Raw genomic sequence first — 13664 nt, 5'->3', positions numbered from 1 at the left:
CAAAGAGCCAATGATTTAAATGGAGACCAAGCAAAAGTCTCTGAAAATCAAATCAAAATATATAATTTAAATCACAATTTGGAGAAAAGAGAAAGAAATTGACTGCTTTAATTGCCAAACAATGACACAATATGTGCATTATTTCCCACTACTGAGGCCTGAACAGGCAGTGTAAAACAATGGAATTATGTTAGGTATCAATACATAGGTAAGATTTGGATAGACTCATATTGGGGTGGTAGCTTTCCTAAGAGTGAGAGCCCTATAGAAAAGCATGCAGAAGAACAGAAGGATGCACTTGCAAATGTGAGTAAACTTCCTCATCTGAAAAAGAAACTCATCCCAGAGAGCCTAAATTATTACAATACCTCTGAGAAAAGAAAGGAAGAGACCAGTGTAAGGCACAATGGATTAAAAACTGAGCTGGAGGGTGTGCCTTTCACATAAATGGTGTTCCATTAACATTTGTAAAGTGGGTGATGATTATTCAAGGTTTAAAACGTGGGTAGTGGGGCGCCTGGGTGGCTCAGTGGGTTAAAGCCTCTGCTTTTGGCTTGGGTCATGATCCCAGGGTCCTGGGATCGAGCCCCACATCGGGCTCTCGGCTCAGCAGGGAGCCTGCTTCCTCCTCTCTCTCTGTCTGTCTCTCTGCCTACTTGTGATCTCTGTCTGTCAAGTAAATAAATAAATCTTTAAAAAAAAAAAAAAAACGTGGGTAGCGTGTGCATATAATCAATATAATCTCCCAGACCTTTTGTTAATAAGCCTTTGGGACTACTGAAACAACCATAAACCTGCCTACACAAGGTACCTGACTAAATGGCTGACTTTATTATTTATGACACTCCAAGAAGCATAAGGAAGAGCTTAGAGTAAGAAAATACATATATTTGAAAAGTAGCTGAGATAGTGGTAGAAAGGTAAAATGTGGCCTTCTCTCAGGGAAAGAAAAGAGGAAAGAGGAGGAGGAGAAGGTATGGAGAGGAACAAGAAGGGCACGCCAAGCAATGTGAGATAAAACTAAGTCTAAAACACAGCATGCAACTCAATGTAAAATTAGCTTTAGGATTCCTGGAAATCAAAGCAAAACATAAAATACAAAGGTTGCTACCTACGCTACTATTGCCTAATAGAAGAAAGCATACCAGTCATCACATCAAGGACACAGAATTGTGTCATGGCACTGAACTCTATGAAAATATTTTGATCAAGCTCCAATTCTTTTAAAAAGCGAAATTAGGGGCACCTGGGTGGCTCAGTGGGTTAAAGCCTCTGCCTTCAGCTCAGGTCATGATCCCAGGGGCCTGGGATTGAGCCCCGCATGGGGTTCTCTGCTCAGCAGGGAGCCTGCTTCCTCCTCTCTCTCTCTGCCTGCCTCTCTGCCTACTTGTGATCTCTGTTCTGTCAAATAAATAAATAAAATCTTTAAAAAATAAAAAATAAAAAGCCAAATTAAACAACAATATATATAATTGATGACAGTTTTCTAGAAAATGAAGAGACATTATGTATACTGTCTTTTCTCATACTGACACACACTAAAGGCTAAGGACATAATATAAAGTCATAGTTCCATGTAATTATGTCAAAGCTAACTGAATAAAGTAGATTTCTAATGATGTGGCATATTGTGTCAGTAGTCCTGACAAATAATTATTTAACATTTTCTTTAAACCATTACTTTGGATATGAATTGTGTCAGCTAAGTTTCTGATAGTTAAGGCATAGCAAAAAATTAAAAATTAAGATCCTTATAAAAAATCTAGGTATCATGGTTATTAATTGAATTATATGTTATTACACATTTTTTTCTCATTTTAAAGCTTTATTTTTCAGATTTATAAGTGACAAAGCTAATGTTTTTGTGTGAAAATTAGAAAGTTTAACTTGGCCTCAGTTCAAATTCTGCTCCATAAAACAAGGAGTAGAACACCTCATCCTAGATTTTGATAGCAGGAATCACCAGATGTCACTAAGTATCATAAAACAATCTTGTGATTTTATAGAATACTTAATTTTTAAGCAACACTCCATCTTCATGGGCCTCCAAAGATCATTTAGAACCAAATCACCACCCAAATAACTAAATGAGTTAAACAATTAGTGTTTTTCAGCATTATCCATATGGGTGTTAAAGAAAGTCTGCCTAAAGGGATAATTTTTTTTTTTTATAATTAATACTTAACCATTCCTTCTGTTAGCAATTAGCCAACAGGTCCAATTGCTCATTCACACCACTCCCAGTAGACTTTTGTAAAAATCCAACAAAGAGAAAGGATGTTTAGCTTCCATTTTTGCTATAATAACAAGGTATATACTTAGTTAACCTAAAATTTGTCCACCTGCTTAAGTTGAAATGGAAAGATAATTACTTAAAACTTCACATAGTTAAGGGTGGAAAAAAAGTTACTTCTATCCATTAGATCCTAACACGTTAAGAATCTACATTGAAGTCATATGCACTTATCCATAGACCTTAAAGGCAAAAAATGAATTAATAAATACCACAAAAAGTCTTAAATATTTTTATTTCATCGTCTTTACTAATTGAATAAAACATAGCTGTGGTACAGTAGAAGAGCTGTGGTTAAAATCAAAATATTTTGCATTAAATATAATGAGATTGAAAGTATAAAATGGATAGCCCTGAATCTATAATTTGTTGAGAACACAGCAGATGTGCATAAGTGAGGAATATCTATTTAACCTCATACTCTTATATGATGTGGAGACTGAGAACTACCTGCTTATTAAGTAGTCCATACTTTGAGTCCAACATTAAGAATCAGTGTTCTGGGAATTAATCTATTTTAGAAATCTTAAGGTCATCCTTAAAAACAAAAGCACTTGGTAGTAAAACAACCTTTAGTGGGTGTGTTTAAAAAGGGGTGGAGGGACACCTGGGTGGTACAGTTAGTTAAGTGTCTGCCTTTGGTTTAGGTCATGATCTCAAGGTCCTGGAGCCAAGCCCTGTGTCAGGCTCCCTGCATAGCTGGGAGTCTGCTTCTCCCTCCCTCTCTGCCTCTGCCCCTCTCCCTGTTCATGCACACACTCTCTCTTTCTCTCTCTTTCTCAAATAAATAAAAATTTTTTTAAAAAAAAATTTTTAAAAAAATGAAGTTGCTGCATCCAAGATAGGGAGGTGATGAAGTTTTTGACACAGGAGGAAAATCTTGCAGAGCTTTAGGTTCTAAGAGAAATGAATGCACTAAAAGCAGAGAAGTAGGTTAATAAGGTGGCTAAATAGGAAGCTACATGCTCTCCTTCCCTCAACAGACGCCAAGTTAACAACAAATGGACCATCATACCTCTGTGAGAATTCTAGAGGCCTATTGAGAAGCTACAGTACCCAGGCCATAATTGTGGAGAGACTGGTAGGGCTGGAAAATTATCATTTTGCATCCAAGTAAGGACTTACTTGGGCTGGAATCATCAGTGGATATTAAATCTAGGGGGTAGTTTTGATGAATAGCAGATAATACATGGTCTCACAGTATCTCCCCACCGACTGCATACAAATTGCAAGAAAAAATAAAGCCACAATTATACAATGGAATATTATACAGTAGGGAAAAAAAGCGGTCAACACCATGACCAAGGTAATCAAGTTAACTTCACCAATGAGGAACAGAAAGATATCGTGTGTCTCCATATGTGAAACCTTGAGAAGAACTCATCATCATCTATGATGTATTTCAGCCAAGCAGGCATAACCTGAATCTAATTATGAAGTAATACCAGCCAAACCCAAAATGATGAATATTATTTTCAAAAAGAAGAGAAGGGGGAAACCTGGGTGACAGTTGAGTATCCAACTCTTGGTTCCAGCTCAGGTTGTGATCTCAGGGTCATGGAATCATGCCCCATGTCAGGCTTCCTGCTCACCTGGGAGTCTGCTTGAGATTCTCTCCCTCTCCCTCTGCACTTCCTCCAACTCACGTGCGCGCTCTCTCTCTCTAAAATAAATAAACCAGTCTTTAAAAAAAAAAAATAACAGAAGAGGAAAATATTCTTCAAATATGTCAAGGTCATGCGAAGAAGTTAAGTTGGCAGGATAGTAGGGAAACCCTGGGCTTGCCTTGTCTCTCGATTGCAGCTAAGTCAACATCAAATCATTTTTGAATAACTAGGAAATCAGTCTGAGGATTAAGAAAACAATCTGCACGATTGGACAGAGAGAACATGGCAGATGTAAGTTTGGAGACGTGAATTGGGGGAGAGAAGAGCCACAGTGCTGTGAAGGGGAGGGAGCCCTTTTCATGGAGAAAAGTCAGGGAGAGAGTGGAAGAGAGAGCAGCGTGTAGGGTTTGTGCAAGATGCCATGGTGTGGGGATCCCCTGGGAGGGGAGATTTTTTTTCATTCTTCCATGAGGGCCTCCTGAATGGCAGCAGCCATGAGTCCCCTTCCTCAGGGATAAGAAAGTGGGTGATGCCATCTTCCATACTCCACTACCTTCCCTATCCCCCCAACCCCCAACACACAGGCATTGTTGGACTTCAGAGAGAAACACAGCACCTCCAGTGGAGGCTGGGGTCACTTAACACCAAACCCCACTCTCAGACTTCCAGCAGGGTCATCTTTACTAGGGCAGGTCTGACTGTGAGCCAACTCAGTGAGTTTCTCCCTCAGAAGACCAGCACAGACCCCCACATGTACCAAGTCTACTAAAAATAGAGTGCTCTCCAAAGCATCAGCTTCAGTTCTGGGGGAGCTAGGATCAGGCTTTCCTTTAAAAAAAAAAAAAAAAAAATAGAGGGCGCCCAGGTGGCTCAGTAAACGGTTAAAGCCTCTGCCTTCGGTTCAGGTCATGATCCCAGGGTCCTGAGATCGAGCCCCACATCAGGCTCTCTGCTCAGCAGGGAGCCTGCTTCCCTTCCTCTCTGCCTGCTTCTCTGCCTACTTGTGATCTCTGTCAAATAAATAAATAAAATCTTTTTTAAAAAAGTTACTTTAAAAAAATAAAATGAAATAATAAAAAAATATATTTTTTAAAAATTTTCTTTATATATATATTTACACACACACACACACACTCTAAGAAGCATTGTCATACAAAATGAGGTACAAAGTATCTATAAATTCTATAGAGATAAAAGCTGCCAAATGTTCAGAACTTTCCTTCTTCCTCTTATGAACACACAGAACCAACAAGTAATATCTGAGGGACTATAAATCTATATAATGATTCTTTTTCAGTTCAACATCAGACTTAACATGAAGGAAAACCCAAAGGTTAATACTTTCTGAAGAGATATGGATCAAAATTATTGTCAAGTTAACTGATATTTATTTCTTTAATCTTATATTGACGTGATTATACTCTACATTTTAATCAGAAATATAGAAACTAAAAAATAATTCATATTGTGATGCCTTCCACCTCCCACAATTGGAATCGTCTTTTAAATTAATTTTTTTAAGATTTTATTTATTTATATGACAGACAGAGATCACAAGTAGGCAGAGAGTCAGGCAGAGAGAGAGGAGGAAGCAGGCTCCCTGCTGAGCAGAGAGCCCAAAGTGGGGGCTCAATCCCAGGACCCTGGGATCATGACCTGAGCCGAAGGCAGAGGCTTTAAATCACTGAGTCACCTAGGTGCCCCGGAATCCTCTTTTTTAAAGCATTATTAATGCAAGGCATTCCTGAGAATTTCTATTTCGTGAGATAAGAATAAAACTCTCAAAATCTATGCATCTATGCCTCTCTATAATATAATCTAGAGGATCTGTGGCACACAGCACCAGCAAAAAGGAGCATAGTTATCACAAGTAATAGGCGGCTTTTCAATAATTGGCTCCACTATAAAAAGCCTGCAGTTAGTGGGATTAGAACAGATTTATTACCATGGTTCAATGTATTTAGCAAGGAATAACGCTTGAAAGTTAAATTAAGGTAAGTTCTTAAATGATAAAATCATGTAACTTTACTGTATTTATCAGCCATACTGACTTTTTTAACTCATGTTTTTGTTTTTTTTAGTTTTTTCTATAAGTGATCCATCTTTCAGAAGCCATGAATTATCCTGGATGTCTTTTGCTTCCTTCCGTATTCGAAAAAAGACACATATTCAATTGCAGTTTCAGCCTCTTTCTGCAGATGGCATCTTATTTTATGTTGCACAACACTTAAAAGCGCAATCAGGTAAAGCTGGCAGGATGTTTATGGTGGAGGGAATTGGGACCCTAACATATTCCCAGTAGTCTTTTAAGTAATGTGTAATGGAGTATTTTTATTTTTTTAAGTCACTGAGCCTATAAAATATGTAAATACTTGATACTTATATGTTCTGTTATCACTGCAAGTGTATGTTTATGAACTGACTATAAATTTCAATAAAATAGCAAGAGTTTTAGAATTAAAGTTAGCAAAAACCAAATATAGTATATTCTCAACTGCATAACAATCCCATCACAAAAGAGGTTAAAGCCAAGTATAATAGTTTTATGTCAAAAGGAACAAAATATGTATATAAGAAATAAATGAAAGGAAGTCACGATTGATATATTTCCAATAAATCCAATAAATCCATCCACATTTATAGCTCCAAAAATTTTCTTTAAGTTATTCAACATGTTATCTACATAGTAAACCTAGGATTCACATTCCAAAATATGTTTGTAAAAATATTTTTAACTATAAAACTAGCACAATTATTGCAGAATAATATGGAATAATATGGAATATGGAATAATATGGAATAATATGGAATAAAAGTATCCATGTAGTATGTTGCAGTTTAAAAAATTGTTTTTGAGTTTTTATTACTTTACTGTTGATTTTCATTTTCATATATCTTTCTCCATAATTTTGATGAAGACATCTGTATTTATAGTTACATTTCTATTGAAAAATATTTTTAAATTTTACATTTGGCTTTTCTTTCATCTTGTTTCTCAGAAATTGAAATTTTAGTATTGGTAAATAATTAAATCAGTTTTTGTTATCCACAGCCAACACAAATGATACCCTGATTTTCACAAGCTAATCTAAGTACCTCTTTTGAATGTGTCTTAATATGCTGCTAAATGATTAGAATATCAGAGAATTAGACTAAAGTGTTTCCATCTCAATGCACTGGTGAAATACCTTCAAAATAATTTCAAAGAGAAAAGATAATCTTAAAGAAAAAAAGATAAACATGATTGTACTACAAAATATATCTTAGAAGAGATTTGTTTTCCTGAGATTTTCTATTTCATTTTAAATTTATGATTAAATCTCCCTGTGAAAATGTCAAATAAAAGAATTGTCCACAAACTTTCTACTTCTAAATCAAGAGACATTAAAAAATCAACTTTAGTTATGTTTCCCATTAAAAAATTCAGGATTAACCTTTGTATGGTTAAGGGCATAAAATCAGGATATATTTGGCACTGTACTGGCAAAGACTGTCATAATGTAGTTTTATAATTAGTACACTAGATACATATTTATATTTATGTATGTTAATTAAAAGCTCATACACATTAATATACATAGGAGTCCAAAAGCATATTTTTCTTACATTTGTTATTAAATGGCACTTCATGTCAGTCAAGATTTTCCTTTTTCCTGCCTCAGACACTGTTTACAAAGAGAGATGAAAACAGATATATCAGTTTCATGTCATGGTTGGTGCTGCATCTGACACTTAAGTAAGGGAATCATGAAAACTCTAAAATATTAAAAATCTAAGCTTCACATTCCCGGACTCAGATTAATCTAAAGGTATTTATCAGATGAAAAGCATTTATTTATTTATTTATTAGTGTTCAGATGATGTAATGAAGTGGTAAAGTATATTGCATTTATTTGCAGTTGCATAAAATACAAGTGATGTTTTCATACTTTGTACCTTCTTTAAGAGTTATGTCTGATGTAAACGTTAACTGAGCCCTCTGATTCTCTGCTGAGAGGAGCTTCTCCTAAAAAAATGCCCACTAAATACACAATGTAAAAAAATAAATTGGTATCAGCAACCAAATAGGTTTTCATATGTGAAAAACCTAAATTTCACAGCTTATAAGGTATCTCTTATCTCTGTAGAGGTTAATCATTTTAATAATCTCAAATAATATAAAATTTAAAACAAAATGATAATTTGAAAATTATCTTCATTGATTTGAGATCTTTGATTTTGGAAAGAGATTTTAAAGAAATATACCCTTGGCACCTGTTCATCCATTGCTGTTAACTATTTCATACCTTAAAGTGTTTTGATACATAAAAGTTACCAATACTATTTTAAGCACATATAATCACAGACAGCCTGAATTCACAAAATGTGTTTTTAAAAAAGCCTGGTCTGGGGCGCCTGGGTGGCTCAGTGGGTTAAGCCGCTGCCTTTGGCTCAGGTCATGATCTCGGGGTCCTGAGATCGAGTCCCGCATCGGGCTCTCTGCTCAGCGGGGAGCCTGCTTCCCTCTCTCTCTCTCTCTGCCTGCCTCTCCATCTACTTGTGATTTCTCTCTGTCAAATAAATAAATAAAATCTTTAAAAAAAAATAAAAAAAAATTTAAAAGCCTGGTCATCCACAATGTAACATTAAAAATACTCAAACAAATAATAAAAGATAAGTAAATTAATATTACCTTCACTTTCCTGTTAGGGAGATCAAGTATATAAAATTTCCCTAATATACTTCTTCTATAGTCCCTTCACAAATGTGAGGTCCTAAAAGGTTGCTTTGATCTCTGATGCATGATTGGGGTGGAAGGTGAGGGGTGGAGGCAATGGCAGCACAGATGAGGGAGGGAGGGAGGGTCCTAGACATGGTTGAATAGGCATTAAATAGCCAAGGTGAATTATTTATGACATTCATTCCATTTATGACCTCAGTTTCTTAGAAGTACTGTCCACTTGTGGTCAACTTCTAACATATACTTACCCTAATGGCAGTCTGTACTCATGACCCAATGACCCATGACTACAGCAATGACCCATGTTCTAGACTACTAAAATAAAGATTTGCATAACAAAATCTGCCAATACACTTACAACAGCAATTTTAGTTTCCAAGGACACAGAGGGGGAAAAGAAAAACACTTTTTTGGGGGTCAGTTCACCACAAGACAAGAACATACCCACAAAACTGTTAAAGTAAGACATCCTTGGGGCGCCTGGGTGGCTCATTGGGTTAAAGCCTCTGCCTTCACCTCAAGTCGTGATCCCAGGGTCCTGGGATGGAGCCCCGCATTGGGCTCTTTGCTCAGCAGGGAGTCTGCTTCCCTCTCTCTCTCTCTGCCTGCCTCTCTGCCTACTTGTGATCTCTCTGTCCAATAAATAAATCTTAAAAAAAAAAAAAGCATTCTCTTTGCTCTTAGAGTTGACAACTTAACCAGTGATATTATAGATCACATCTTTAGCTTTCCTAATCATTTTTTAGATATTTTATATTCCATTGTAGCCCTTCACTGTAACACTGTTTACTACAGGACACTCTACGACACAGGTAGCAAGAGAAACTTCTTCCATAATACTGTGAAGATTTGTTTGTGTCCACTTATAGTCACAAAGTATATTCAGTGTGTTATACATTTTTAAAACTTAGTATCAATTATGTTTCATTGTTCTAGTTTCTTATGGTAAAAAATTTAGATGATTCAGTCCACATTTTTCTTTCATATTAAAAGTCTGCAAATGCTGCTTCTCTCTCTTTAGACTCAAAATATTATTCATGTTAGAAAATAGATGAATAAAGTGAATTTCTTCCTTTTCTAGGATTTTTTAAAATTTGTACATCATTATAGGATAAAGAGGTTATATTTCTTGCTTTCAGCTTCAAGCTAGTATTTGAGAAATACTCTGCATCATCTAACCCCACAACTATACAAAGATGAATTTTTTTAAGATTGTATTTATTTATTTGACAGAGATCATAAGTAGGCAGAGAGGCAGATGGGGGTGGTGGGAAGCAGGCTCCCCGCTGAGCAGAAAGCACGAAGTGGGGCTCAATCCCAGGACCCTGGGATTATGACCTGAGCTGAAGGCAGAGGCTTTAACCCACTGAGCCACCCAGGTGCTCCACAAAGGTGATTCCTTAATTCAACAGTTGTTTATTTAGCATCTAATTATGTGCCAGGTACTATGCTAGGTATTGGAGATAACTTTTGGGCCAAATCAGACACAGACCCTATTCTCATGAAGTTTACCAACTAGAGGCTGTGGCAGCTGTTAATCAAATAATCACAGATGTAATGACAGATTATATTCACTAGAAATTCTCTGTAAGAAAAATCATTAAGAGACCCACATTTTGCATGGAATCATATAGTTTTCTCAAGCAGAAATCATAAGTGTAGGACTGTAGAATTGCTAGGTCTCCCAACTGTCCTAGAATAATGGTCTGAAGTGGACCACAAGGATGAATAGAATAATGGACACTATTTGTAGGAGGGGAGTGAAGGAGTGTGGCACTGCCCAAGAAAAAAAGGAAGAGTAGCATGTGCCAAGAAATCTCCTTGGATAAGAAAAGAAACTATGGTTGTGAAATGTTAGAAAAAAAAATGCTATTTTGAGGAAGGTATCTCTATAGTTTGCTAACCTCTTAAAACAGTCTTACATTGGAGGGCTGCATTCTTTACTAGGCACCGAGTTCATCTGAATGCCTCACTGCAATTTCATACATATGCTGGATCGTATTTGTTCAGATTTGTTCACAGATGACAATACAATTTTATATTGTGAAGGAGGGAATCATGGTGCAATTAAAGAACTAATAGAAACAAACCTGACCGACTCTGGGGGAATCAAGGAACACTTCTCTGAGGAAGTGGCATTTAAACTCTGATCTGAAGGGTAGTAGTCACCTAGGTGAGACGGAATGGGGACTTGAGGGAGTATTCCCAGAAAAAAGAAAACAACATATGCAAAGATTCTGAGGCAAGAACAAGGTCAGTGTTGCTGGAGTAAAGGGATTAGAGGAAAAGCGGAGAATACACTCCAGGTAAACCTCGAGAAAGGGGCAAGGGACCCACTGAGGTACTATACATGTTAAGGATTTTGGGCTCTTATCTCAACAGCAATGAATGCCATTAAAAGGTGGTATAATAGGGGTGCCTGGGTGGCTCAGTGGGTTAGGCCGCTGCCTCCCGCTCAGGTCATGATCTCAGGGTCCTGGGATCGAGTCCCGCATCGGGCTCTCTGCTCAGCAGGGAGCCCGCTTCCCTCTCTCTCTCTCTGCCTGCCTCTCCATCTACTTGTGATTTCTCTCTGTCAAATAAATAAATAAAATATTTTTTTAAAAAAGGTGGTATAATAACCAGATCTTTTCATTTGAAAAGATCATTTTAGCTTCAGTGTCGATTCTAAAATCAATAGAAAGGAAGTGAGGAGGCTCTAGCAATCGATTAAGCTGGAGAGGACAGTAAAACTAATGAAGGTGGCGTAAGCAGACAGAGTAAGAGGTTTACAGTGAACCAAACGCTGATAAATGTTTCATTAGAGACCTATCTTTGATAAACTGATTATTGTGGAACAACAACAAAATATATGGAATTGAGGATCAAACCTAAATTTTTGGTTTGAAGAACTGGAGGACAAGGGAGTGACTCACTGGGTTTGGAAAGACCAGAAGATGCCAGGTGTGTGGGAGGAAGTTCACAAACTGAAATATGAACTTTGGAGTTTGATGTGCCTTTAAAACATCCAAGCGGTGATCTCAGCTAAGGATTTGTGTCGTAGATGGAACGTGACATGTAGGACATGGCTGAAACTTTGGGGAGCATACACTGTAAGAGGTGTTATAGCACCAGAATTAACTGCTCTTAATCCTCGTGCTTACTTCTTCAATCTCAAAAACAGAATCAGCAGCTTGGAGTAACACATCTAAGTTACTTTTTACACGTTTATCCTTAACTATATAAAATCGTTAAAGGAAAGCCTCACTTTAACTGAAGAACCACAATACATTCATTCAGTGTGAAATATTTACAACTAGGAAAAACTTACGTGGCCAATTCCTGAATAATACAAGATGTATGTACGAATATATACAGATATATTTTTATCTGTAAATGTTAACAAAATTCTCTAACATTATTGTGATCAAGACTATTGCTTTTTTTCCCCCCAAAACCAAAGCTTACTCAAATGGCCAAAGGGCAAGAGTTTTTAATGGAGCAACATTTTACCGTTACTAATTAACTTGTTTTCTTTCTCAATAGGTGATTTTTTATGTATCTCCTTAGTAAATGGTTCTGTTCAATTTCGCTACAACCTTGGTGACAGAACTATCATTCTAGAAACTCTCCAAAAAGTAACTACGGATGGAAGTACTTGGCATGTGATTAAAGCAGGAAGAGTCGGTGCAGAAGGCTACCTGGATCTGGATGGGATAAATGTAACGGAAAAAGCCAGTGCTAAAATGAGCTCCCTGGACACAAATACTGACTTCTATATTGGGGGAGTGTCATCCTTAAATCTTGTAAATCCCATGTCAATAGCAAGTGAACCTATAGGTTTTCATGGTTGTGTTCGAGAAGTTATTATAAATAATCAAGTATTACAACTAACTGAATTAGGAGCAAAAGGAGGTTCAAATGTAGGTGACTGTGATGGGACACCCTGTGGGTATAATGTGTGCAGAAATAGGGGTGCATGTGTAGTAAATGGCACAACTTTTTCTTGCAGATGTTTGCCACATTGGGCTGGAAATACATGTGACCGGTCTGTGTATTGTTTGAATAATCTTTGTCTTCACCAATCTCTATGTATACCTGATGAGTCATATTCTTACACTTGTTTGTGTGCTTTGGGTTGGGTGGGAAAGTATTGTGAAAACAAAACTTCATTTTCAACTGCAAAATTTATGGGTAATTCTTATATTAAATACATTGATCCAGATTACAGAAGGAGAAACCTTCAGTTCACTACCATATCTTTAAATTTCAGTACTACTGAAACAGAAGGCTTAATTGTATGGATAGGAAAAGCTCAAAATGAAGAAAATGAAGAAAATGATTTTCTGGCAATTGGTCTCCATAATCAGTCCTTGAAAATAGCAGTTAATTTAGGAGAAAGCATTTCTGTGCCTATGACCTATAACAATGGCACATTCTGTCATAATAAATGGTACCATGTAAGAGTAATTCAAAATCAGACTCTTATTAAGGCCTACCTAGATGACAATCTAGTCATCTCTGAGGATATTGACCCCCACAAAAAATTTGTTGCTCTAAACTATGATGGCATTAGTTATCTAGGGGGCTTTGAATATGGCCAAAAGGTAAATAAAGTGACTCGAGAGATTTTTAAAAGAGCTTTTGTAGGCAAAATTAAAGATGTATTTTTTCAGGACTCAAAAAAAATTGAGCTAATTAAATCAGAGGGATACAATGTCTTTAATGGAGATGAACAAAATTAATCATATAAACTATTACTTGTGATTTTAATTTACAAAATGTATGTGTAAATGTAGTTGTTTCAGATAGTCATTTCTTTGGCACTGTAGTCTAAATGCTACACATTTTTTTCTGTAAGTTTATAAAATATAGCTAAGGAAACGATTTGTTTTCCTATATCCAATATATCTGTAAATATGTTGATTCCAAAGTTTTAGCTCCATTTTGTGTTTACACATCTGTGAATTGTTTTTAAATAAAATTTAGGTGGGATAAATGATACACAGAAAAATAAATGAAAAAGCAAATAACCATAGGAAAAATAAAAATTATACTAAAAATA

At 36.4% G+C, this 13664-nt stretch overlaps 1 protein-coding gene across 1 annotated transcript in view; it reads left to right on the top strand.

The window, feature by feature from the left end:
* The window catches only part of EYS (eyes shut homolog), a gene marked incomplete at its 5' end in the record, with an annotated part of 1535590 nt that extends 1521926 nt beyond the window's left edge, over positions 1 to 13664 (top strand). Inside the window, 2 exon segments of the mRNA XM_082729457.1 lie at positions 5982 to 6143; positions 12146 to 13664. Of these exon segments, the coding sequence (XP_082585583.1) occupies positions 5982 to 6143; positions 12146 to 13344 (1361 nt within the window). The 3' untranslated portion in view covers positions 13345 to 13664.

This window comes from Mustela nivalis (assembly GCF_964662115.1).
Source record: "Mustela nivalis genome assembly, chromosome: 5".
In the NCBI taxonomy this organism is placed as follows: domain Eukaryota; kingdom Metazoa; phylum Chordata; class Mammalia; order Carnivora; family Mustelidae; genus Mustela; species Mustela nivalis.
This window is presented reverse-complemented; position numbering and strand designations above follow the sequence as displayed.